The sequence below is a fragment of the Trachemys scripta genome, chromosome 3, assembly GCF_013100865.1.
Source record: "Trachemys scripta elegans isolate TJP31775 chromosome 3, CAS_Tse_1.0, whole genome shotgun sequence".
In the NCBI taxonomy this organism is placed as follows: domain Eukaryota; kingdom Metazoa; phylum Chordata; order Testudines; family Emydidae; genus Trachemys; species Trachemys scripta.
Genome location: NC_048300.1, coordinates 94653957 through 94680084, shown reverse-complemented (window position 1 = coordinate 94680084; position 26128 = coordinate 94653957). Strand labels below are relative to the sequence as shown.

The following is a 26128-nucleotide window of genomic DNA, read 5'->3' as shown; positions in this document are numbered from 1 at the left end:
GTGCTCGCTTTATATTATTTATTACAAATATATGCACTTTAAAAACAATAAACAAAAAAAACAGTATTTTTCAATTCCTCATACAAGTACTGAAGTGCAATCTCTTTATTGGGAAGGTGTAACTTACAAATGCCGAACTTTTTTGGTTACATAACTGCACTCAAAAACAAAACAGTGTAAAACTTTAGAGCCTACAAGTCCACTCAGTCCTACTTCTTCTTCTGCCAATCGCTAAGACAAACAAGTTTGTTTATATTGATGGGAGACACTGCTGCCTGCTTCTTATTTACAATGTCACCTGAAAGTGAGAATAGGCATTTACATGGCAGTTTTGTAGCCAGCATTGCAAGGTATTTACATGCCAGATATGCTAAACATTCGTATGTCCCTCCATGCTTCAGCCACCATTCCAGAGGACATGCTGCTGATGCTCGTTAAAAATATAATGCGTCAATTAAATTTGTGACTGTACTCCTTGGGGAGAGAATTGTATGTCTCCTGCTCTGTTTTATAGGCATTCTGTATATATTTCATGTTATAGCAGTCTTGGAGGATGACCCAGCACATGTTCGCTTTAAGAACACTTTCACAGCAGATTTGACAAAACGCAAAGAAAGTACCGATGTGAGATTTCTAAAAATAGTTAAAGCACTCGACACAAGGTTTAAGAATCTGAAGTGCCATCCAAAATCTGAGAGGGACGAGATGTGGAGCATGCTTTTAGAAGTCTTAAGGGAGCAACACTCTGATGCAGAAACTACACAACCCAAACCACCAAAAAAGAAAATCAACCTTCTGCTGGTGGCATCTGACTCAGATAATGAAAATGAACATGCATCAGTCCGCACTTCTTTGGATCGTTATCAAGCAGAACCCATCATCAGCATGGAAGCATGTTCTCTGGAATGGTGGTTGAAGTATGAAGGGACATATGAATCTTTAGCGCATCTGGCACATAAATATCTTGCTACAACTGTGCCATGCGAACACCTGTTCTTGCTTTTAGGTGATGTAAAAAAGAAGAGGCAGGCGGCATTGTCTCCTGCAAATTGTAACCAAACTTGTTTGTCTGAGTGATTGACGAAGTAGGACTGAGTGGACTTGTAGGCTGTACAGTTTTGCATTTTTATTTTTTAATGCAGTTTTTTTTTACATAATTCTACATTTGTAAGTTCAACTTTCATGGTAAAGAGATTGTACTACAGTACTTGTATGATCTGAATTAAAAAAAACTTTTTTTTACAGTGCACATATTTGTAATAAAGTGAGCACTCTACAATTTGTATTGTGTTGTAATTGAAATTAATATTTGAAAATGTAGTAAACATCCAAAAATATTTAAAATAAATGGTATTCTATTGTTAACAGTGCGATTAATCGCAAATAATGTTTTTAATCGCGCAATTAATTGCGATTAATTTTTTAATTGCTTGACAGCCCTAATAGAAAGTCTTTGTTTCTATATCTAAAGTAGCTAGTTTGTGCAGCGTTATTTTTGGTTTTGGTAAAATACAGAACCTCACACTTTGAACTAAGATTATGTATAAAATTTTTCCCCCCTCTCTTACAGAAAATGCTGGAACAGGAGAGATGAGTACTCCTTTCACTGAGGCCTAGAATTGCCTGTTGAACAACAGTCCTGATCAGGCAATATACGAATGGCCCAAGGAAGCCACCAAATAGATTTTCAGGTTTTACATGACCTGCGACAAAAATTTCCGGAGGTACCTGAAGTTGTTGTGTCCAGATGCATGTTACAGGTCAGTGTCCTTTTACTACTGTATATTTATGTGTTGCCATTTATTGTAGGTATTACAAGTAACTGCCTCAAGCTTTCCCTCTAATATGCCATGGTTGGATGGAACTGTTGATAGCAGATTTTTTTCTTTTTAAATATCTGTTTATATTTTTGGCTTCCTTCTGTTTGCTTTAAAACAAGGAAAGTCTCAAATCAGTTTCCAGCTTTTTCATAGTGTATTCTCTCATGTTTCTTAAAATTTAGGAATTTAAATTTCTTCATATGTTGGTATTCATATTTTGTACTGTTTACATTGGGAATCTAAAAGTTTCCATTATAAATACTTTTATTCTCAAGGACTTATAATGTGGCTGAAAATTCATTCTAGAGTGAAACTTAATGAACACTGCAGATTGAGAGAACTAGTTTGACCATTTTTAAGTTGCAAGAAGGCAAAATTTCAACCCTACCCTTATTTTTGTGTGGTCTTAAGCTACTCGTATAAGGAGCAGGCAAAAAAAATTATTTTTCCACCTTCCACTCCCCTCTCGTCATTTTGCTGAAGTAGGAAAATTACTCCTGGGGGAATCCTGCGCTATTGCACATGTGCATAATTAATGAGCCGTGCATATTTTTAATTTTTTGCGCAGAAAAAAGCTGCCTAAATGTTGCTACAGTTCCACCTTTTGCCCACCAGTGGGTGCTGTGGCGATAGAACAAAGCAGCAGCTCCCAGCCAGCTAGGGAAGAGAGAGAGCCTCCCTTTTTCGCAGTGCCTATCAGGCCAGGTCAGGAGACAGGCTATGGGGAGACAGACAGCATGGGGTGCTGTGGGGGTCAGACGAGCTCATAAGGGCTAGTAAGGGAGGACAGACTGGGCAGGGACTGAATGGGAGTGGAGGCACAGGCCACAGGGAGCAAGGTGCAGGGCCACATGGTGATGCGGGAGGGGGTGCAGAGCTACATAGGGACGGGGGAGTGGCTGGATGGGGGCACAGACACATGGGGCCTGGGGAGGGAGTACAGAGCCACATGGAGACAGGAGAGGAGGTACAGAGCCACATGGGGATGGGGGAGTGGATGTCTGAATGGGGGTGGAGTGACACATAGGGGGTGCAAGGACACATGGGGATAGGGGAAGATGTGCCCGACTGAATAGGAGAGATTAGGGGTCAGTCAAGGTCTGCATGGGGGAAGCTCCCTAACAATAACTCCTCGTCCCGCCTCAAAAAACCTGTTACATAATTTTCCCACCCATATTCAACCACTCTCCAAGTTCACACCCTGGCTCCTTGCCAACAATTTACTTCCCTCTCCCTCAGCTGCTCTGTTATCCCTGACTAAACCTTTGCACTGCTTCTGAGGGGTGCGGGAAATACGGTTCTGTATTGTAGTTTAAATGAATTATTACTCAGAGTTCTGTATTAATATGCATAGTAAGGAATCTGTTTGTCAAAAAACATTTCCTGAATCTTTTTTGTTGTTTGTATTGTTACAGACATACTTGCTGACAGCTATTTTGAAATAAATGATCAAAATTAATTGAAACTTGTGTGATTATATTGTGTAATTTTGACAAATAAAATATGCAGACCTTTGCAGAATTTTAAGAAATTGGGCGCATAATTTTTAATTTTTTGTTGCAGAATTTAATTTTTTGGCACAGAATTCCCCCAGGAGTAGAAAATGGACCAACCCATGGAGTTGCCATATTTGCTCTCCAAATTGCATGGCACCATGCTTGTGCTTAAGACTGGCCCTGCAAAGTACTAATTTTTTTTATTTCAAATGCTGTTTAGTTCTTCTAACATTAAAAATGGTATATTGGGGTGAGGTGATACATTGGCTTAGTCACGTGCATTATATCTTCACCTTCTGGAATCTGTTTGTGATAGGTCGTACCCTAGGCAGCCGCCTCCTCATCACAAAATATGGCAATATTTGATATGGTTGATTTTTCTACTGAGGGAGAGGCCTGGAACCAGAAAATTAGGTCTGGCAGATAAATGGCAGAAGTGTGCAAGAAATAGTACCCCAGTCCCCTGCACTGCTGTTGTTCATCACCTTGCAGTTTGTTTAAAATTTGTTTCCGTAGGGTAGGTCATGTGTTCGTAATATGGACAATTGCATTTCTCTAAAGATTTAAATGACGGAGTTATTTAGTTTTAAATACATAATATAAAGTAATTAATGTTATGAGTTCCATAAATGGGGTTCTCCAGTGGGGAGTGCTAGGGTCCTCCAGTGGCTTGGGCTGCGGTGGACTCCATTTCCTGGGAAGTTGTGATTCCTTCCAAGTACAGAGAGGCAGAAAATACTCAGCAGCAGTTTCTGCAGCAACAAGAGCGCTTTGGATCTGCTCTGGTAGCATAGTGACTTGGGCAGGGCTAGAAGCTCAAAATTCCCTACTGGTGGCAGCCCCAGATCTGGTGGCTGGTGGAAGGCATCTGGCTGAGCTGACTCCATAGATACACACACAGATGGAATTCTACCAGGTCAGTGACTTTCTTTGTAGTTTTTAATATGCTCTAATTTGACTAAGATAAGTGAGGCTCCAACTATTTCAATATTAGCTTTTTAAAAAAAAGGATAACTTAGTCTCACTTAAGCCAGGAAGTTCTGAGTTAAGACTAATAGAGAAGTCTTAAGGTAGCACTTTCAAGTCCATATATGGTACTGGTGAGTGAATTTTATCTCTTATACACTTGGGTACAGTGGAGTTTTGAATTGTCTAAATATTATGACTATTGTATAAGTCGGATTTTTATGTTTATTTTACGTTTATTTTAACATACTTTTTCTCAAGTGGGCTGAGCTTTGGAAGATAGTTTCCCTATTTTTTTTTTTCCATAATAGACCTCTGACTTGGCCCTTTCCTTATTGCTCCTGACACTTCCTGAGTGTGTTAATCTGCTCTTGTAAAGAGGACCACCTTCTTCGAGAAGGCTCTGCACTTCTGGATATTATACTGCCTAGTGGATATTCCACTTCTGGATATTATACTGCCTAGTGGTGCTGAATGGTAGAAACTTCTCCAAGTGCTGTCCATTAGAGCACTCTCATGCCCCCTTTCTACCCATCTCCAAAAGTTCTGAAGGCATAGCTATGTAAGGAGTGCAGCGCCCTCTACCACCTCAGTTCGTTCCAAATATTTGCCATTGATGGAAATGAACCTCTCCAGTCCTTTCAGCTGTGAAGTTCTTTCCTTAATTTTTAGTGTTGTTAGTTTTCTTTTGTAGTACAGTGATAAGTATAGGTTGTTAGGTAGTTAGCTCGCTCAGTTCCAGGTTATGGCAGAACTGAAGAAGTGGGATTCAAGAGACTTCATACCCTGCTATCTTCCTGGCGTTGGATGACCACTCTCCTCCTTGGTGGTCTGTCTACCAGACTTCGACAGCCGGAGCTTTCAAGAAGAGGTATAATAGTTTGCAGGTCCTTCTCCTTAAGGAGGCCCTTGAGGCTATATCCTCCGCATCTGGGCGGTCAGTTTCTGTCACTTCTTCCAGGAAGTCAAAGCAGCTAAGGGTTCTAGGAAATTGGAACCTTCATTGGGTCCAGCTATAGTTCCCACTGCTCTAGCAGTTAGGCTTTTGAAGTTGGAACCAAGGGACACTCTATTGGCACCAGCTGTCTTAGTTCCAGAGAAGGTGACAACTGTTAGTGCCAAATCCTGCATGTCAGATTTATCAGATCCATCCAATTCTGACAGAGCTTCTAGGGTTCTGAAGTCAAAGGTTCTTTCTAGTCTCAGCTTCAGGAGCCAAGGAGATAGATTTGAGTATTTGGATCCTGTGCCGTCCAAATGTTCAGCTCCGGCCTCAACCCTTGCTCAAGTTTTAGGTCTATCTTAGGTTCCAAAGAAGACTTCACTTTGGTAGCTGATGTGCACTGTTTGGCTTTTGAGCATTCCTCATATCTGAGTGAGAAGCAAAGAGACTTGAGAAAGAGACAAGCTTCACCAATTCCAAGGTAGGCATCATCTTCACCTGTAAAGGATCAGTCTGAAGAAGAGGATGAGAAGATATCAGCTCCTCTTTTTGAATAGGAGCATACTATAGACTATGATCATGGTTTATCAGCAGATGAGCATGTGGGCCTTGCTTTTCCCCTTCTGAGAATGCTCTGCAGTTTCACGGTTTGGTGGATCGCATGATATCCACTTTGAATCTGTCTTCTGTGCCTGTGAAGGAGGCATCTAATCCGCTGATTAACATTCTTGGGGTACCTCCAAGAGTATGATGTCCTTACTAATCTTTGATGCTCCAGCCCGCTAAGACTGTTTGGTCCACTCCTGCCAACCTATATCCAAGAAGGCAGACAAATTGCATCAGATACCCTCAGAGAGGTTTTCATATGCATCCTGTACCTAATTCACTTATAGTGGCTGCTGCAAGTAGCAGGTCCAGGTATGGATAGCCACATTTCATCCCAGTGATAGAAAGGGGAAGGAGATTGATTTCCTAGCGAGAAAGGTGTTCTTCTTCATGTCTTGGTATTAGGGTGACACATTCCCAAGCTGTTATGGCCTGCTGTCTATTCCATCTGTGGGAAAAGTTGGCATTTTGGGGGCGTGATTTGCCAGATGACAAAAGCAGATGGGAAAATGTGATCCTAAAGAAGGGTCAAAATGTGGCAAAGATCATTCTCAGGATTTCCTTTGATGCCTCAGACTCTTCCGTTAACTGCAGAAGCCAATGCTCTACTCTGAGGAGACATGCATAGCTTCATTCCTCCTCTTTGGTTCTGGATACTAGAATTCAAGTGGAAGATCTCCTTCCCTTCAAAGGGGAGATCTTTTCAGTGAAAAGAAAGATGAATTGCAGGAGAAGTTGGAGACCAGATTGAAGGCCCGTTCTTTGGGCTTGGTTTCTTCTACTAGCAGGAGATCTGTTCCTTTCTGTTATCAGAGACTGTATTATCCACAGTTGTTTTTGGCTTATTTCTCATAAAATTAAAGACATCGACAGTTCTCAGCAGCCTTCATCATTCCAGAGCAAGCATAAAAAGAAGTCTTTTAAATCAAGGCCTAAATAGATTTGATATGAGGGTTGAGAGTCAAGATCCAATCAGCAAGGATCCTTCCCTTTCTCTGTTTGGAAACAGGCTAGCCCATTTTAACAGCAAATGGAGGCTTCTTGTGAGAGTATTCTTTCAGAAGTGCAGAAGTTGCTTCTCATATCACTGTAGAGGAGGTATCCAAACACAAGATACTTTCTGATACAGTGTCCATCACAAGTTCTTTTCCCTGGGCTCATGCACATCCCTATCTAGGGCAACACAGTCCTCCTTCCTTTCATTGAGGCCCCACCCACACACTTTACAAAGAAGGCAACCACCCCGAGGTTCCTCCCAACTTGACTTGGAATCCTCTGGCTACTGTCCTGAGGCATAGACCATTGATCCTTCTGGACTTGATTGCATGCACTTAGGCACCATCTTCTGGCTTATTACAATGGCAATGTGCAGAGCCACTTGAAGAAATGAAGGTTACTTACATGTAGAGTGCTTTGAGATGGCTCTGCATGTTCATGCTTCCCACCCATCTTCCCTTCTTTCTCAGAGTCCCTTTTTGTTCTGTCTCTGGTGGTGGAAGGAACTGAGGGGGTAGAGGGCATTGTGCGTCCTTTATGTAGCAGTGTCTTAAGAACATTTGGAGCCATGGGTGGGAGGGAGGCTTTTCAGAGGACTCCAATGAGGGGTTCTCAAACTTATTTGATTGCATGCCCCTTCTTTGCTTCTGTAGTATACACCCCCCACCACACAAGTACATATACCAGTTTAAAAAAAATCACCATGTGACTCTCACTAAATATTAAAAAGAGTAAGGTTTTGATTCAAATAAACCCAATGACCCATTGTAATAAAAGCAAAAGCAAAATTGTGATTGAGGTCTATGCTTACAATTTAAATATGCACACTGTGTCGTAGCAAACGGATTAATGTACAGATGGTCATGACTTTGTATAATGCTATGCAAGCTTAACAGAAATCCGTCAAAATGCATATCACCATCTGAGGACCTCATATGTTTGGAGGAATCAGCTTTGATAGTTATTCATTTCTGTGGGTAAAAATGGTGAAATAAGTTTTGGGTTTTTTGGCTAAAGCTTCTCATTCTCCTCCCTGAATGCATTCTGCCCCCCCTAAGGGGGCTCACCCCCAAGTTTGAGAACCTCTGATCCAATGGACACTTCTTGGAAAAGTTCTGCTGTTAGGCAACACTAGGCGGTGTAATACCCCTAAATGTAAATACAGTATCTCCTCATTAACGCAGGGCCGGCTCCAGGCACCAGCCCTCCAAGCATCCGCTTGGAGCGGCACCTGGAGGGGGGCGGTGCTCCAGCCCAGCTCGGGAGAGCGGAGCTGTGGCGGGCTTGCCACCCTCCTCCCGGCGCTCCGGCCGGCCGGGGAGAGCGGGGCCGCAGGCGGCTGCCAAACAATGTTAGAAGGGAGCACTGCACAACTTTAAACAAACGTGTTCCCTAATTGATCAGCAATGAAACAACGTTAACCGGGATGACTTTAAGTGAGGAGCTACTGTATACAGAGCAATCTTTTTTCTGGGTGTGTGTATATAACAAACCTTTATTTCCCTTCAATTACAAGTACTTATTCAGGCTCATTTAAAAACTAACATACTTTTACCTTTACTCTCTGCTTCCCTTTTCTTCAGTCCTTCATATAGATTCACTGAGATCTAGCCTCTGGAGGGAGGTGCACATGCACAGGGGGGTGCAGGTCCAAGGGGTAGCCTTGGAGGTGAGGGTTGTGGGAAAGGAGGTTGACCAGTAGATGGACCCTAGCCAGCCTTCTAGTGGAAATTTTCTCTGAAAAGAAATGGGCTATAGATTCTTGTTTGTTTGTTTGTTTGAAATAATCTTAGCAGTCATTTTATATTAAGCTTGTCACAGCAGACATTCCATAGAAGCATTACAAAATCAAAAGATGAGAATTTTTTAAACTAGTCTTGATCAACTAAATTTGATCCTGGTTTCTAAGTTTCAATTGGAAAGTCCCAGAAACTAAATTACGCTTTATCTAATTTGGGTTTTCCTACAGCATGGCAAAAAATAGCTTGACTTCAGGATCCTCTTGTCCAGATCACTTTAAATTGTGTAGAAAAATTTTACATCTGTTCCAAATCTGCCCCATCCGTTTTTAGGCAAAAATGGTTGTGTTTTTTTGTGGCTTTTAGAAGAGGGGTTCAAAATTAAGCTTATATTGAAAACTCAGTTGCAACTGACAGTGGAGCAGCTAATATTGCTTCACAAAAAGCACAATAAAAGAAAGCTGCTGTTAAGCAGAACACTTTACTGTCAACATGTCTACTCTTTGTATATTTTATCTTGAAACTAGAAGGCTAGTTGAATGGTTAATAGGACACAGCATAAGCCTGTTTAAACTAGGGAGTTGCACACTGTTGCTTCTGTTGGCCAAATGTATTGCACACATCAGGGACTCCTTGAATCCCTACAAGCTTATGAGCTCCCCTTTATTTCAGGAACTGGTTGCAATCCCCCTCTCCTATACGCTCTGTGAGCCCTCCATTGCCCAGTCTGCCCTCCTGGAGCTCTGTATCCCCTATTACTTCATGCCACGAGGTTTGTATGTGCCCCCATTCCTCCTGTCAGAAGCTCTTGTTTCCTGTCCTCTTCCCCCCCCCCCCCCCCATATTGTTAATCTCCTTTCCTCGTCTTTCTCTTTCATTGTGTCAACATTTTAAACTCAGGTTTCAGAGTAACAGCCGTGTTAGTCTGTATCCGCAAAAAGAAGAACAGGAGTACTTGTGGCACCTTAGAGACTAACAAATTTATTAGAGCATAAGCTTTCGTGGGCTGTAGTCCACGAAAGTTTATGCTCTAATAAATTTGTTAGTCTCTAAGGTGCCACAAGTACTCCTGTTCTTCATTTTAAACTCAGTTGGATATGAACAGAGCTAAAATGAGGGGTATTGTATTCATTTCTGCCATCAAACCATTCTTTGGTCTATAGACAATAAACAGCTTGTTAGAATTCAGAGTAGCAGCCATGTTAGTCTGTATCCACAAAAAGAACAGGAGTATTTGTGGCACCTTAGAGACTAACAAATTTATTTGAGCATAAGCTTTCGTGGGCTACTGCCGAAGAAGTGGGCCACGAAAGCTTATGCTCAAATAAATTTGTTAGTCTCTAAGGTGCCACAAGTACTCCTGTTCTTTTTGAGGTTGTTAGAAGTGTGACTTCATACACAGATGATGTCCCATTTCCTCCTTTTGATTTTCATAAAAATCAATAGGGTTCTGTCTGTCATGCTGAGAGTATCTGAAATTTTGGAATTGATTGGCTTCAGCATTCAAAAGTTATTGCACTACATCCAAGCGAAAAAATGCTATCAAGTTGTGCCTATGGTCCTCGCAAGCTTGGCTAGTTTTATTATTAGTTTTATTATTCCTGTATTTCCTTCTATGGCCTTCTCAGTATCCACTGTTTTCCTAGCTCCATTCAAAATTCTGCTGCTAAGATCTTTCTGGTCTGTCATTCTGTCTGTCACCTTTTTGTCCCTTTACTGGCTCTACCTTCTCCACTTAAGGTGACCAGACGTCCTGATTTTATAGGGACTGTCCCGATATTTACTTGTTTGTCCCACGTCCTGACCAATGTTCAGTCGGGATGCGAATTGTCCCGATATTTTGCCCTCCAGCACACAGGCGGAGGGGGCTCATGCCCCTCCACCCCTTCCCCCATTGGGTCCCTCCCCAAATTCCCGCCTTGGACCCGCCTCATTCTTCTTCCTCACACCTCCCTCCCAGGCTTGCGCTAATCAGCTGTATGGTGGCACAAGCACTGGAGGGAGGGGGGAGAAGCAGGACGTGGCCCCCAGATCAGGGGAGGTGGAGGCGGAGTGAAGGTGAGCTGGTGTGGGGGGGGGCAGTGCGTGGAGCTGCCAGTGGGTGCTCAGCCCCCCACCAATTTTTCCTATGCTCTGGCAGCTCTTGGGTTTTTTTTTCTCCGCCGGCACACTCCCTCAACCCCCCTCCTCACCCCCACCCCCCACCCCGCGTGTCCTGATATTTCACATCTCTCCTCTGGTCACCTATCTCCACTCCATCAAGTACAAGCTTTTAGTCCTTACCTTTAAACCCTCATGTTTTAGCCTCTCCGTACTTACCCATTTCTGTATCTTAGTGTTCCCTCTACAACAACATTCTGTAGTGCGAGCTTCCATCACCCGTTTCTCTGCTTCTCCCACAGGCACCTTCATGCCTTCTTCCATGTCTCCCATTATCCCTGGAACGCCCAGCCCAAGTTAGTATGTATACTACTAACTTGTCCTCCTTCATAGCTCTCAGACCCGATAGCTCTCAGAAATTGCCAACTAATAATAATATACTTAGCTCTTTATATAATGTTTTTAATTGGCTCTCAAAGCGCTTTACCATAATGGCTAGATAGATGGCCATTCGGGCTCCTGTCCTGTTATCTTTATTTTATAATGTATTTTTTCACAAGACGCAAAACAGCAAGCTGTATATGCATCTGGCCTGTATAAACATTTTCTTGTTAGGGTTTCTCCCCTTACTTTTGTTGCATCTAAGATTATAAACTCTTCAGAGTAACAGTGGTCTATGATTTGGTGGGGTGCCTAACACAGAGAGGCTCTGATCCTGATTGGGCCCTCTGTCTGCTAGTTAATAGAAGTAATTTGATAAAAAGCATATAGCATGAGTTAATTTGTCTTGCTGATATAGGTATTGAGAGCTGTACTTTTGAACAGTACTCTTATTATTCTAGTGCTGCATATGTTCTCCTTGATATCTGTATTTTTTCCTAGTTTGTTTATATGTATTTAGCTTTTTGGTACACCTCGTTTATTCAAAATACGTTATTTGATTATAATTACTTGTTTTGGTAGAGGTCATGGCATACTAGTCACTGGACTACAAAAGAAATATGTTTAACTATACTTGTTTTCTTTAGATATCACTGTGTGAAAGTTGAATAAAATATGAGCAGGTGAAAGAGAAGATGATTATGGGTTCAGGACAGGAAACTGAATAATTTCAATCATCTTTTTTTAGTTTCTTTTAAAGAAGGTTAATTGGAAGCTCTAAGAGCCCCCAGTTAAGTCAGAGAGAAAAGTGAAGAGTGTGCATAATTTGTTTTTTAAACTGTTTTTAAAAAAAAAAAAAGTTATGGGTTTCTGATTACCTCCGTTCGAGGTAATCAAACACATTTCGCTCATTTCTTTTTATATATTATTATTTACATTTTTTAAAAAGTCATCAGATTCAAGTTTGTATGTTAAGTTTATTCCAATACAAAAGGTTGTTTTAAAGCTTTTGAAAGTAGTGGACTATTAGGGGAATTTTGGTGTAGACGGTACGAATATTTAAATATGCCACAGTAATCAGTATTTCTTCTATTTAAAGTTTCATCTTATGAAATATTGTTCATATGCTGCTGCTGTTCGTTCAAATTAAAATCTTATTTGAAGTATCTTTAATGTTCTCTTGTGCACTTTCCTTAATCTGCATGTTTCTTCTGTTTATAAATTTGCCATTTTATATTCAGCAGATGATATTATGTTATGGAATCAGTCTTTAAAATGTTTAGGAGAACATTTAAAATAAACATATATTTTGTTTTTGTTTTTCAAGTTATTTACTCGTAATATACAGGTACTGTGAAGTCAACCCTTCTGTCAGTTTCCCCTCAGCAGAGTCTTGATCAGTGCTGAAGATTGTTCTGAAAGTGGGGAAAAATAGCAAAAGTATTCATCTAAGAAGTACCATACCATATTAGCTTTTCAAGGATCTCCCTGTCACTACTGCAGCAACAATGCAAATCTCCGCCCTTGGTGCCAGGGAGTGAGTCACAGTTCTCATAATAGTAAGCTTCACATGCAAGCCCCTCATACATACAGCAGTTGTGCTGGCCAAGAACCCAAAGCTTTTCATTTGATGCTGCATAGTAATTTTTTAATAATGATGCAATGTAAGCATATGACCTTATTTTATCAATAACTTCAAACTCTGTTTTTTTATAGAATAATAATAACTTGGATGCCTGTTGTGCAGTTCTGTCTCAGGAGAGCACGAAGTATCTCTACGGTGAAGGAGACCTAGGTTTTTCGGATGATTCTGGGATTCCTGGACTACGAAATCACATGACATCTCTTAACTTGGATTTGCAGTCACAGAATGTGTATCACCATGGACGAGAAGGAAGTAGAATGAATGGAAGTAGGACTTTAACTCACAGCATTAGTGATGGACATCTTCAAGGCAGTCAGCCCAATAGCGAACTGTTTCAGCAGGAACCACAGACAGCACCAGCTCAAGTTCCACAGGGATTTAATGTCTTTGGAATGGCTAATACAGTTAGTACTTCTAATCCAGGACAACACCTGGGATTTCACATAGGCAGCAAAGGAGCATCTAGCCTCTCTCAGCAGACACCCAGATTCAACCCCATTATGGTAACTTTAGCCCCAAATATTCAGCCTGGTCGCAATACCCCTACGTCTTTGCACATACATGGTGTACCTCCACCTGTACTTAATAGTCCACAGGGAAATTCTATCTATATTAGGCCTTATATTACAACTCCAAGTGGTACAGCTCGACAGACACAGCAGCATCCAGGTTGGGTGTCTCAGTTTAATCCCATGCATCCTCAGCAAGTCTACCAGCCTTCACAACCAAGTCCCTGGACTACTCTTCCTACATCCAGTCCTCTACCACATACCTCATCACAACAGTCATCACAGCCTAACCAACAAGGCCACCAAACTTCTCATGTCTATATGCCAATCAGTTCACCCACTACTCCACAAGCACCCATGATTCATTCATCTGGTAGCTCACAATCTGCTGCCCATAGCCAATATAACATTCAGAATATCTCAACAGGACCTCGCAAAAACCAAATTGAAATCAAACTTGAACCACCACAAAGAAACAATTCTTCAAAGCTGCGTTCATCTGGTCCTCGCACTTCCACTAATCCTTCTTCCCTCAACAGCCAGACATTAAGTAGAAGTCAGCCCACTGTTTACATAGCTGCCAGTCCACCAAATACTGATGAAGTGATCACTCGCAATCAACCTAAGGTCTATATTTCAGCAAATGCCACAACAGGAGATGAGCAAATTGTGCGGAACCAACCAACACTCTTCATATCAACAAATCCTGGTGTAACTACCACCTCTAGGAATATGTCTGGTCAAGTAAGCATGGGTCCTGCATTTATTCATCACCATCCACCCAAGAGTCGAGCAGTGGGCAACAACACCACTGTAACCTCTCCTCGAGTGGTGGTCACACAGCCTAACACAAAATATACTTTTAAAATTACAGTTTCTCCAAATAAACCCCCTGCAGTTTCACCAGGGGTAGTATCCCCCACCTTTGAACCTACAAATCTTCTAAACCTTCCTGATCACTATGCAGAACCAGAGAGTATCCAGCATCTTACTGACCCTGTTTTAGCACATGTGGATAGGATCAGTGATGCACGGAAATTGAGTGTGGGATCTGATGATGCTGCCTACACACAAGGTAATATTCTTAATGTAAATTGTAGAGATTTCTACCAAGTTATCTGGCCCTTACATTTCAAAACAAGAACCACCAATCAGCCATTTTGGAATTGACAAAATAACTCCTGTTCATTGCACTCTGGAACATATTCTAAATCAGAAATATGAATTTATAATTAACACACATTTGAATCAATCCTTCCTTAACTTTGCACGGTAAAGCAGTTTTAACTTTTTACCTGACAGTAGAATTAGAGGTTCTATTGTTTTGTGTTCAGTTATCAATAATCACCTTCTGTTTTGTGGAGCCTTTTCTGAATTAGCAGATGAGAGAGAATTCTTTACTTTACCAGACTGGAAAGGTGGTTACTTCATTTTAAGAGATTGTTCCGAAAAAGATTTCTCATTTTTCAATTGATTTTAAACAAATCATATGTTTAGACATACTAACAGGTTGTTGAACCAGATGACAGTTGACAGGCACTGTTCCCATTGAATATTGCTTTCCTTATTAGTTCATTTTGCAAATGTTTTATATAGAAAGTGAGGAATCCAGACTTTGGAAGCTATTTGAGTAGGAGTGAATTTTTTACCTCGCTGTTTTCTATTGTCAGACATCCATAAGGATGTTTAAAGTTCTATTACTTGTATTATTTATATAATGTTATAAACAAATATGAAAAAGAATCTAAATAGTAGTGTGGTGAAGGAAAGGGGATGAGATTACATGAAAATCAAATGAATTGTATAGTGATAAGGACTCCTCTTATAAACACACGAGAATAGCGGGATTAACATTTTATGTATTTTGTTAAGAGAGAGGAGTAGGATTATCGTAATACAATAATATTTTGGAAATGATGCAGATTGAGTCTTCCAATACTTATTAGGATACAAAACTTCTTGAGACCCTTCAATTATTGTCAACCAATTTAGCATTAAAAGAAATTGACATAAAACTTGTTCCAAGATTACTGTAAACGTTGTTCAGGTCAACTGTTATGAGGTAAATTTAATATTGAAGTAACTTGTGCACTACTTGTCTAGATTAGGGGGTTCTTGAATGCTGTGGTGTTTCAATCCCATCTCCGTTAATATTTTTGTTAAATATGCATGAGGAGGAAAATAAATCCTGCATTTATATAATGATCATACTGTTCAAGTGCTCCGCATTTCTGGTACAGTTTTTCTTCTTTTCTGACTTCCTTGAGAGAATATTTGTGGTACTGGCTTCTGCTGCTTGCAGCTCCTACCAGACCTTGCTCTGAATTCCAAATGCCCCTGGGACAATGATTCCTACTATGGTACTAACTGCATCTACAATCAACAGCTGATGCATCATGACCAGGCCAAGCTCCCTGTGCCCAGCGCTGCTTCAGGGCTGCTGGTTGCATAGGAACTAATTCATCCTCCAAAACTGCTGATTGATTCCTGCCTACACCGAACCCCAATTGTATATTAAGTCCCAAAAGGGTAGGCAAGTTTTCAGAGACTATGGTGTGGGCTATGGACTTAGCATGAAGCTGCGTGTCAGGAGCTGTCTCTGCACTGACTTTATGGGGTCCCTTCCCCTCTATTTAATGGGGGCTTCTAGCCTCTCAGGGGCCCTCAGCCTTCACTCATGTGTAATGCTGCTCAAGTGTTCTGTATTCAGAGGAATGCTCCAGATTTCCGGAACATATTTTCTTCCACTCAGCTACAGGAACTGCTATGCTTTTTTTAATCCTTTGCTACACTTATAAATCATTCAGAAGTTGAGGTGCATGATCATGATTTATCTGCCTGGTCCAAGCAACCAGAAGTCAAGCTGTTGTTCCTGAATTTGGGTCTCTTATGTCACAAAACAGCTTAATTTTTTAATCTTATAGGTGGTGCAGGTAGCAACATCTGTCGGTAAGGTTGCCCGATACTTTTCATAATAAGACCATGTTCTTTGAGTGCTTGTTCATGTCCATTCCATGTTAGATGTGTGCACATTATGTGCGCTGTTGCTGAAGATTTTTCCCTCGGTGGTATCTGTCAGGCCGGCTCCAACGCTCTCTGGAGCCATGCACTCATATGAGGGATGCTGCTGGCCCCACACCCCCTCAGTTCCTTCTTACACCCGGGGTGGTTGCTGGAACAACCTTTCTTGCTTTCTTCCCAGTGGTTTTTGGATTCTATCTTTGTAAAATTTTTTGTAATTAGCATTAGTGTATATAATTAGTGTAAATAGATAGTTCCTATCGTTGAGGGACGACTTTGCCCCATGGGACGGGTATGCCCCGGCTTCAAGCCTTGAGACAAACCTATGCCCGTGGGTGACCTGAACTCCAGCTACTTAAAGTGCTTGGGGAAAACTCCCGTGAAGGACAACTGCCAGATCTGTCGGGACTTCAGACCCTGCACTAAAAAGGACAGAAACATTAGGCTGAAGGCTATCCCTATGGGAAGCCATCCTCAGACCAGTATGAGTCAAGCCACTCCAATTTGGCATTAAGTACTTCAGCGTTGGTGTGAAGCACTCCCCTAGCACCGAGCACTTTCCTGCACCGTTCACACACTGGTGCCAAGAAAGAAGCACAAGAAGCAGTGAACCAACAGAGGGCACTCGCCAGTGCAGAAGAGAGACAAGTGGGGAGAAGGCAGCACAGTGAGACCTGTGCTAGGCCACTCTACCTCTCCCGAGCGCACAATGTCAACGTCAACTCTGCCTAGAGCATTAGTCCAGTGCAGGACCCTCTGAGTCCCAGAAGCCACAGCGGTGCCAGCAATCTGAAAATGCCATCAATCCTAGAGGCTTTCCAAGTGGCTAGGGACCTTTTTTCTCTGCTGGTCCCTTCAACTTCAGTGGGACACCTACCCGCTCCGGTGACCAGAAGCAGGAGGGGACAGGAGTGTCGGGCTCCTTCCTGGCACTGGGCCCCCCCAGCGCCCTCTAGGGCAATCGTTCCCAAACCTGAGGTTCATGAAATGTTGTTATAGGGGGTTCTCGAGGGGGGAAAAATTCCCTAATGGTGGACAGAGCTGTCCCTAGGTACCCCAGGCAGCACGGGGCCAGCAGCACGGAGCCCTTGGAATTCCAAGAGCTAAGAAGATCAAAGCAAGCATATCTATCACACTGAGGAGATTTAAACTTCAAGACTCCTTATGGAAAGAGAGGTGGATATTTTTTGCTGTTTTTAAAATTAAATAGCTACTATTGTTTTTTAAATTATTATGAAGAACAAGTTTAAGCTTTTGTTGTAACGTGCGTTGTTTGCCTAGACTGCTCAAGACCTGAATGCTTGTGTAGGAGGAACTCTTTGAGTTGGCTTCTTAAATACTTTCATGCTGTTTCAGATCTGATACTCCTTGATGAAACATAGAAGCCTTGTCTTATAACTGGCTTATTCAAAGTGATACAAGCTACGAAAGTGAGATCTTGGCAGAGTGTTGCCATTTTCATAATGTACTAAAAATACTGTAATGATAAATAATAATTAATAATATAGTGTGTAATAAGCATGTCATAAAAACAAATTTATATTTCCAAGATCACTGCTTTTATAATTTATACTCCGATAAAGGAGAAAATCCCTAGAAATATTCATTTTAAGGAGAGGGTTCGTGAGACTTGACATTTTAGTGAAAGGGGTTCACAGGTGTTAAAGTTTGGGAACCACTGCTCTGGCATCTTTATCACCAGTCCATTGCCGGTTCCCGGAACCCCAGCGTTGTATGGAGGCAGAAGCAGGTACAAAGGTCTCTGAGATAAGACTCCTCTTCTGAGTCCGAAGGGGAACCTTATGTGCCTTCTAAAACGTGTTCCAGTACCCAGCTTATGCACCACCAGACTTCAGTGCCAGTCCTCCTGCCAGCACCTGGTCAGTGGCCAATGCAGTGGCCTTACTGGAACCCCTGGGGTTTCCACCCAGTACCGCGTCCTCCCCTTTATTGCTCCTGCTTGGTGGTTTCCAAGAGATGGGCTACCGCTCCTTCCCACTTGGCACCAGACCTCAATGTCCAGGAGATGGCTCCAGTGGACATAGTTGAGGAAGACACCCCTCCTCCGGTACAAGCCTCCTCCTCATCCACCCCAGACAAGGGGGTTGTGGGACCCAGTAATGTGCTTCGTCACAATAACTTCAGAGTCCATCAGGACCTTCTTAAGCAGGTCATTGCAAACCTGGGTCTGGAAATTGAGGAGCTCAGAGACATCACACAGTCTTAGTAATATCCTGGCTGCTGCCGCTCCCTCCAAGGTGACCTGGCCCATTAATGAGGCGGTGATGGGACCTGTGGCAAACCCTTCTTTTCTGCCCCCTCTCCCCCCACTTCAAATAGGGCAGAGAAGTAGTATTGTGTGTCAGCAGGCAGGTTCAAATACCTGTACTCGCATGCCCCTGGTGGTCTGCCGAAAATGAAAAGGATAGGCAGGGGCAGTCGAGCGCTACCCCTAAGCAAAAAGATACCAAGAGACTAGACTGTTTCAGAAGAAAGGTTTATTCGACAGGTAGCCTTCAACCACATGTCTCCAACCAGCAAGCTCCGCTGAGAAAATAGGATTTTAATCTGTGGGACACCTTGGCTAAAGTTAAAGACTCCCTGCCCCAAGATTCAAGGCAGGAGTTCACTGCCGTCTTGGAGGAGGATAAGACCAGGACCTCACTCTAGGCGGCTCTGGACGCTGCCGGCTTGGCAGCCAGGACAATGGCCTCCACTGACACCATGAGGCGTTCTTGGCTCCAGTCCTCTGGCCTTCGTCACGAGGTCCAACAGTCTATCCAACACTTCCCCTTCAAAGGCTCCTCTCTGTTCTCGGACCAGGTGGACATGTGACTTCACGGGCTGAAGGATTCGAGGGCCACCCTATGATCCTTTGACCATTACGCTCTGTCAGCTAAGAAACACTTCAGGCCAGCAGCCTTCTCAGTTCTCTGCGCCTCTGATACAGGAGCCCTACAAAAGAAAAAGGAGAGGTTATAAACGGCACCAGCCACTCCCATCCACTTCAGCCTCCCAGTTGGGGTCTGAAATACTCTGGCAGGCCAAGCAGGCTTTTAAATGTGCACCCAAAGGCTTTGTATCAGTCACCGTTTCAGATCCGCTGCTCCTTTTATTTTTGGACTGTCTGTAACTCTTCAGGCCAGCACGGTCATACATAACATTGGGTCCTGAGTGCAGTGACGGTTGGATATAACCTTCAATTTATTATCCATCCCCGTCCCTCTTCAGGGACCTTCTTACAAGCAACTCCTTGTCCAGGAGATGCAATCCCTCGTACATATGAGGGCTGTGTAGGAGGTTCCTCAAGACTTGAGAGAGAAAGTGTTTTACTCCTGGTATTTCCTAACCCCAAAGACCAAAGGGGGCCTCTGACTGATCTTGGACCTGTGTCGCCTCAACAAATATCTCAAGAAGCTGAGGTTCCGTAGGGTCTCCCTTGCCTCTATCATTCCCTCTCTGGATCCAGGAGACTTGTATGCTGCCCTTGACTTAAATGACACATACTTTCACATTTCTATCTTCCATGGCCATAGAAGATTTCTCAAGTTTATAGTGGGTCAGCACCACTACTAATTCATCACTCTTCCCTTTGGCCTATTGGCGACCCCCTGGGTTTTCACAAAGGGTACAGTGGTCGTAGCAGCCTTCCTCAAGTGGCAAGGTGAACAAGTCTACCCGTACCTCGATGACTGGCTAATCAAAGGCCGGTCACAGTCTCAAGTACAGAACACATCAGCATGGTCCGAGCCACCTTCCAAGCACTGTGCCTGCTCATAAACTAGCAGAAGTCAACTCTTGTCCCAGTTTAGAGAATAGAATTTATTGGGGCAGAGCTTGACTCAATCCAGGTCAGGGCCTTCCTGCCAGAGGCCCAATTCTAGACCATGTTGGACCTGATGTCCAATGTCATGGTCCACCTAATCACAACAGCTCGGATTTGCCTCAGATTACTGGGGCACATGGTGACATATACTTATATGGTTCAGCATGCAAGGCTGTGCCTCAGGCCTCTCCAGCTGTGGCTAGTGTCAGTTTACTCCCTGAGCAGACACTACTTGGACTCAGTACTTATGGTTCCTCCTCTGGTCCTTGCCTCCCTGGACTGGTGGAAAGACCCGAGATCGGTAATGATGGGGATGTCTTTTGTTTTTCCCTCAACCATCAGTTGTCTTAGACTCAGGCATGTCAGACCTAGGGTGGGGAGCCCACCTCAACTAGCTCAGGACTCAAGGCTTCTGGTGCCAAGAAGAACTCTCCCTGCACATAAATGTCAGGAAGCTCAGGGCTGTATGCTTAGCATGTCAAGTGTTTCTTCCCCAAATCTCAGGCAAGGTGTTGCAGGTCCTGACAGACAGCACTGCAGCCATATTTTACATTAACAAACAGGGAGGGGCTAGATCTTTGGCTTTATATCAGGAGGCCGTCCGTCTGTGGGACTTCTGCGCAAAGCCCTCCATTCATCTCAAGGTGTCACATCTCCTGGGAGCCTGGAATGTACTGCTGGATCACCTCAGCAGTTCTTTTTCCTCTCACCATGAGTGCTCCCTTCACCCAGAGGTCACAAGATTCATCTTCCAAAGGTGGGGGCCTCCCCAGTGGACCTGTTCACTACCAGGCAGAACAGGAAATGCCATCAGTTTTGTTCACTGCGTGGACACAGTCCAGACTCCATTTCCGAGGCTTTCCTGCTCCCGTGGACAGACCTGCTAGTTTTCACCTTTTCCCCCAATCTCCTTGGTTTACACAGTCCTAAAATCAAACGGGACAAAGCAAGAATTATTCTGATAGCCCTGGCTTGGCTCAGCACGCTTCTGGATCTCTTGGTGACAACCGCACTCTTGCTCCCACTCCGTCCAGACCTGATTTCACAAGATCACTTGCAAAGCTCATTGCTTCGCCCAAGCCAAGCCTTCCTGCACCTAACTGCATGGATACTGTATGGCTGAACTCTGAAGGACAAGCTTGCTTGGAACAGGTTTGGCAGATCTTGCTAGGCAATAGAAAGCCTTCCACCGGGGCTACCTACTTGGCCAAGTGGAAGCGTTTCTCTTTTTGGGCTTCTGAATATGCTCTGTCTCCGTCTCTTTCTTCTCTTCAGTCGATCTCAGACTATTTGCTCCACTTAAAGCATCAGGCTCTAGCTCTCTCATCTATTAAAGTGAACTTAGCAGCCATCTCAGCCTTCCACCCTCCAGTGAAAGGCAGGTCAGTGTTCTCAAGGGGCTGGAAAGACTATCCTCAGGTCTGCGAGCCCCCATTTCCCTCCAGGGGACTTAAACCTGGTTCTGTCAAAGCTCACGAGTCCCACCTTGAGGCGTTAGTATTGTGCATCCTGGTACTTCTCTCTTGCAAATCACCTTCCTGGCACCTCAGCCAGAGAGTCTCTGAAATCAAGGCCCTTATGTCAGAACAGCCCTACACAGTGTTCTTCAAGGACCAGGTCCAACTGTATCCCATCCGGCCTTCCTACCAAAGGTTGTGTCACACTTCCATAACAACCAGGCCATTTTCCTACCAGTCGTCTTCCTGAAACCTCTCAAGAACTCTGAGGAATGACAGCTTCACTCATTGGATTTTAGATATGCCCTCCTCACCTTTTATATTGAGAGGAATAAACCCTTCTGCAAATCCACGCAACTCTTCATTGCAATACTGGAAAGGATGAGAGGGCTATCTGTATCAACCCAGAGGATTTCGTCCTGGATAACCACCTGCATCTGGATTTGCTACAAGCAGGTGAATGATTCCACCTCTAGTCATCTTAACTGCTCACTCCACAAGAGCCCAGGTGTCGTCAGCAGCATTCCTTGTGCCGGTCCTAATTCAGGACATCTGCAGAGCTGTGACCTGGTTGTCGGTACGTACCTTCGCATCCCACTATACTATCAACCAACAGGTCTAAGATGACCCACTTTTGACAGAGCAGTGCTACAGTCAGCATGGCCATGAACTTCGAGCCCATCTCCCCAAGGTACTGCTTGTGAATCACCTAGCATGGAATGGACATGAGCAAGCACTCGAAGAATTTAAAATGTTACGAACCTTCTGTAACTACTGTTCTGCAAGATGTGTTGCTCATGACCTACCCTCCTGCCCCGCTGTCGGAGTCAGCTGGCCAGCTGGAACTGAGGGGGTGCGGGGCCGATGATGTTCCTTATATCCATGCATAAGCACGCGGCTCCAGAGGGCGCTACAGCCAGCCTGACAGATGCTACTGAGGGAAAATTCTCCGGCAATGGTGCTCACAGCACACATACACCTAATATGGAATGGACATGAGTAACACATCTTGAAGAACAACAGTTACAAAAGGTTAGTAACCAGTTTTTTTTTTTCACTTGGTTATAATTTTGCCAAACTTTATTCATTTGGGCTGAAATTTTCCATGCCAGGTATCTGCCTCAGGTTGAATATTTTTTGAGAAACTTCACTCAAAATGGTTCAGTTGTATCTCAGAATAAGGTTTGGAGAAAATAGTTTTGTCCATATTTAAAAAAAATTCCTACAGCAGTTCTATTGAGCAGTTCTAGCACCTCCATGCATTGGCCCAGGGACTTGAAATTTGAGAGGAAGGTTGGCATAGTGTCAGGGATGTACCTTTTACTGTCCCTGTGAAAATTTAGCCATGCTTATGAGTTTCTGAAAACCTCAGTAGTTACATTATCAGTAGAGACTTGTTAGAGCTTTGCGGCTAAATTCTCTAAAGATTGTCTGTACTTGGCACAGTCCAGTCCCAGGCTACAGAATCTGAGTAGAACTCTCGCTGCGGTTGCTCTTCCCGGTAGCCAGGGACTGTTGTGGTGCTGGGAACAGGGGGACTGTCCTGTGTTCTCAGTGCTCCCCCTGCAAGAGGAGGAGGGAGCTGACTGGTTGGAATGCAGAGGGGTGAGGAGCTGAGCCTGAGAAGTGGCAAGGGTGAGGACTGGAACAAAGGGCCCTGGGACTTGTGGGTAAACTGTGGCAAGACACTGAGGTTATGGGGAACTGGGACAAGTTGCTGAGGCAGCTGGTGGACTGGGATGAGGATGGGCTGGAGGGCAGAAGGGGTCGGTCTTGTCGGAGAACAGGCATGATGATCTGTGCCCACTAGAACACACTGTCCCCATAGAATCTGGAACAGAACTGAGGATTTCTGAGTTCCACCATTCCTCTAATAGCAGCAAATATCTGATACCTACTTGCAAAGTGTGTGCCTTATCTGCTTCTAGTGATTCATCCACATAGAGGTCGTCAACCTACTATTGCTGTCAGTTACTTCCCTAAGCTCAATGTTAAAGATCTGTGCTGTGGTTATAAGGGTTCTCAACTCTACTGGTGATCCATGGGAAAGTCAGTATGGTTCCACACAGGAATTTTTTTCAGATTTCTTTTTTAGAAACCTCTGAAATTGCACACAAAAAACATGTTTTGTTGCTAAATGAAGCATTCAGAAGTTAGGAAATTACAGAATTAAGGTTGTCTGTGCAATCTTAATTTGGACTCCGTGTGCTCTTGCATTATGATAGTTTTTAATTACATGATCACCTACTATTTCTTCTACAGGACCCCATCTCATTCGGTGCATAGGATGGAGCGTGCTCTGAGAATGAATCAGGGTTGTGTAGTAAATGAGGCTGTTGTCTGTAAGTCCTCTTTGTCTCATTTGTTGCCAAAGATGGAAGATATATAGTGAATGAGGCAGAACACTGCAGGAAGAAAAAGGGTTGTCTTATGCTACGGCTAAGGCATGCTACCCTGGAGAACTGAATTCTATCCCTATCTCTGCCACAAATTTCCTATGGAATACTGGAAAAGTCATCTAAACAAAACTTTTCAGAGGTGATCACTAATTGTGTGCTCATCATTTTCTGGATGTCCAACTTGAGACCTTGTGGTTTGATTTGTGGATGTGCTGAGCGCTCACATCTACAACTGAAGTCAATATGAGTTGTGCTCTGAACACATGAAGTGCTATAAAATGCTAAATTCTCTGAAAAATTAGGCCATAGACATCTCAAGTTGGACACTCAGGAGTAGTGTACGCTTCTGATAATCTGTGTATTTATTTCCCCATCTGTACAATGGCAGTTCTAATACATTATCTTACAGGGGTATTATGAAGGAAAATTCATTAATGGTTGTCACATACTATAGTGATGAGCGCCATAGAAAAAGGAGTGAAGAAATTAATAAATGTGTGTTCAGAGCAGGGTTTGAATTGTGTACAGTTAATAAAGTGTTGGGCCGTATGTTGAACAGTGACGATAAAAGCACCTCATTCAGTGAGCATAGTCTACGCAGTGTACTGAGTGAGGAAGGAGTCCTGTAAAAAAGATAGTATGTGATCATGTAAGTTAAAGACCGTACCATAGTGCGTACACACAAGGGGGCCTAATGAAAGTTGCTTTTCCTAACTGTTGAGTGCTTCATTTGAGTTTGTAATATACTTGTGTATGTAATTTAGAAAAAAAAATGAAGACAATGTAGTTACATTTGTGTTCCTCTTCAGCAACAAAAGTGTGTATATATATATGTATAATATTAACTATGTTCATGGATGCAGGTTGCATTAGTATTTGCTGCCAATGGTTTCCTTTATGTAAATAGATGAATTGGGAGATTTTTTTTAATAGCTTGAGATTTTTGCACAATTAAGTTTTACTTTTCTATTTTTTTTTTTTTTAAATCCCATAGTGCTAGTTGAAAACCATATCCAGTCTGAGTGTGATCATAAAAACCTAAGGAGGTAAAATCATATTTCAAAGGCATGATGTATTTGTGAATATGACCTGTTGACATTAGTCATTAAATGCCTGTTGATGCAAATATTTGCAGTTTAATTAATAGATTTTAAATTTACAGAGACAAAGAAGGCTGTTTCCTACTTCTCAACATTTTCAACACCTACTGGCACGAAAGTGTTAAATCTGTACAGTTCTCCTTTACCCCAAATAGAACAGTTAAATATTAAGGAGTTCCAGGACCTTTGGCAATGTGCTGATCTGTATAATAATGTGATGCTGTTAAAGTTTAATAATAAAAAAAAAAGTTGCTAGTATCTTTTGCAACTTGTTTTGCGAAAGTGATTTATCCTTTATGTACAAATTTGCAATTTTTACAGATAAATTTGACGTTTGTTTTAGTTCTGCAGTAAAATGGCCTTGTCTTCCAGAACTTGATGCTACCTTTTAGTCTCTGGATGCTGAAAAATTTTATATATTCTTTACATAAAAAATGAAGGCACTTTTTTCATTAATGTGGTAATCCACCTCCACCTCTCTGAGCGATGGTAGCTAGATTGAAGGAAGAATTCTTCTGTTGGCTTAGCTGCATCCACACAAGGACTTAGGTTGGTTTAACTGTGGCACTTAGGGGTGTGAATTTTTCATTCTTCTGAGCGACATAGCTATAGTTTCATCTAAATTTTAAGTATGGACTAGCTCTTAGAGTTTAATTCCTAAAACTCAAACCTTGACATTCAGTGTTAGTCTTCCTACATTCCCCTTACAAGAATGCTAACAGTAGAAGAATGAACAGAAAACAAACCTTGGGAAAACAGGAAATGGAGAGTCAGACTTAAAGTTGACGTTCTTCAAGGGCAACCCCTGTAGCATTGGAGGGGTCAGATTGTCAAGGGTTTGTGAGCTTAGCTAGCAGCAGTATTGGGAGGATGAGCTGAGAAGTCTCTACCCAACATTGGAAACTTAATGTAGAGAGAAGGGGTTTTGTACTTCCCTTCTCTGCAGGAGCTAGGGATAGAGACATGCCCTCCACATACTCCCACTTTGAGAATCTCAAGAGGCTTGCTGCTACAACAATGTACCTTTTGAAGCCATGATGGGGAGAAGGAGTTGGTGCAAGGACTTGAAATTGAGCAGGGCTATCACCCTTATGTCAGGAATGTGCCTTGTACTGTACCATAAA

General features: G+C 42.9%; 1 protein-coding gene across 4 annotated transcripts in view; it reads left to right on the top strand.

Annotated features, from left to right (window-relative positions):
• Positions 1–26128, top strand: part of TAB2 (TGF-beta activated kinase 1 (MAP3K7) binding protein 2) — a 130532-nt gene that overhangs the window by 87798 nt on the left and 16606 nt on the right. For all 4 annotated transcript variants that reach the window (XM_034765446.1, XM_034765447.1, XM_034765448.1 and 1 more), the window contains 2 exons: positions 1571–1760; positions 12764–14276. In XM_034765446.1, coding sequence (XP_034621337.1) covers positions 1659–1760; positions 12764–14276 — 1615 coding nt within the window. In that variant the 5' untranslated portion in view covers positions 1571–1658. The remainder of the gene's footprint in view (positions 1–1570; positions 1761–12763; positions 14277–26128) is intronic.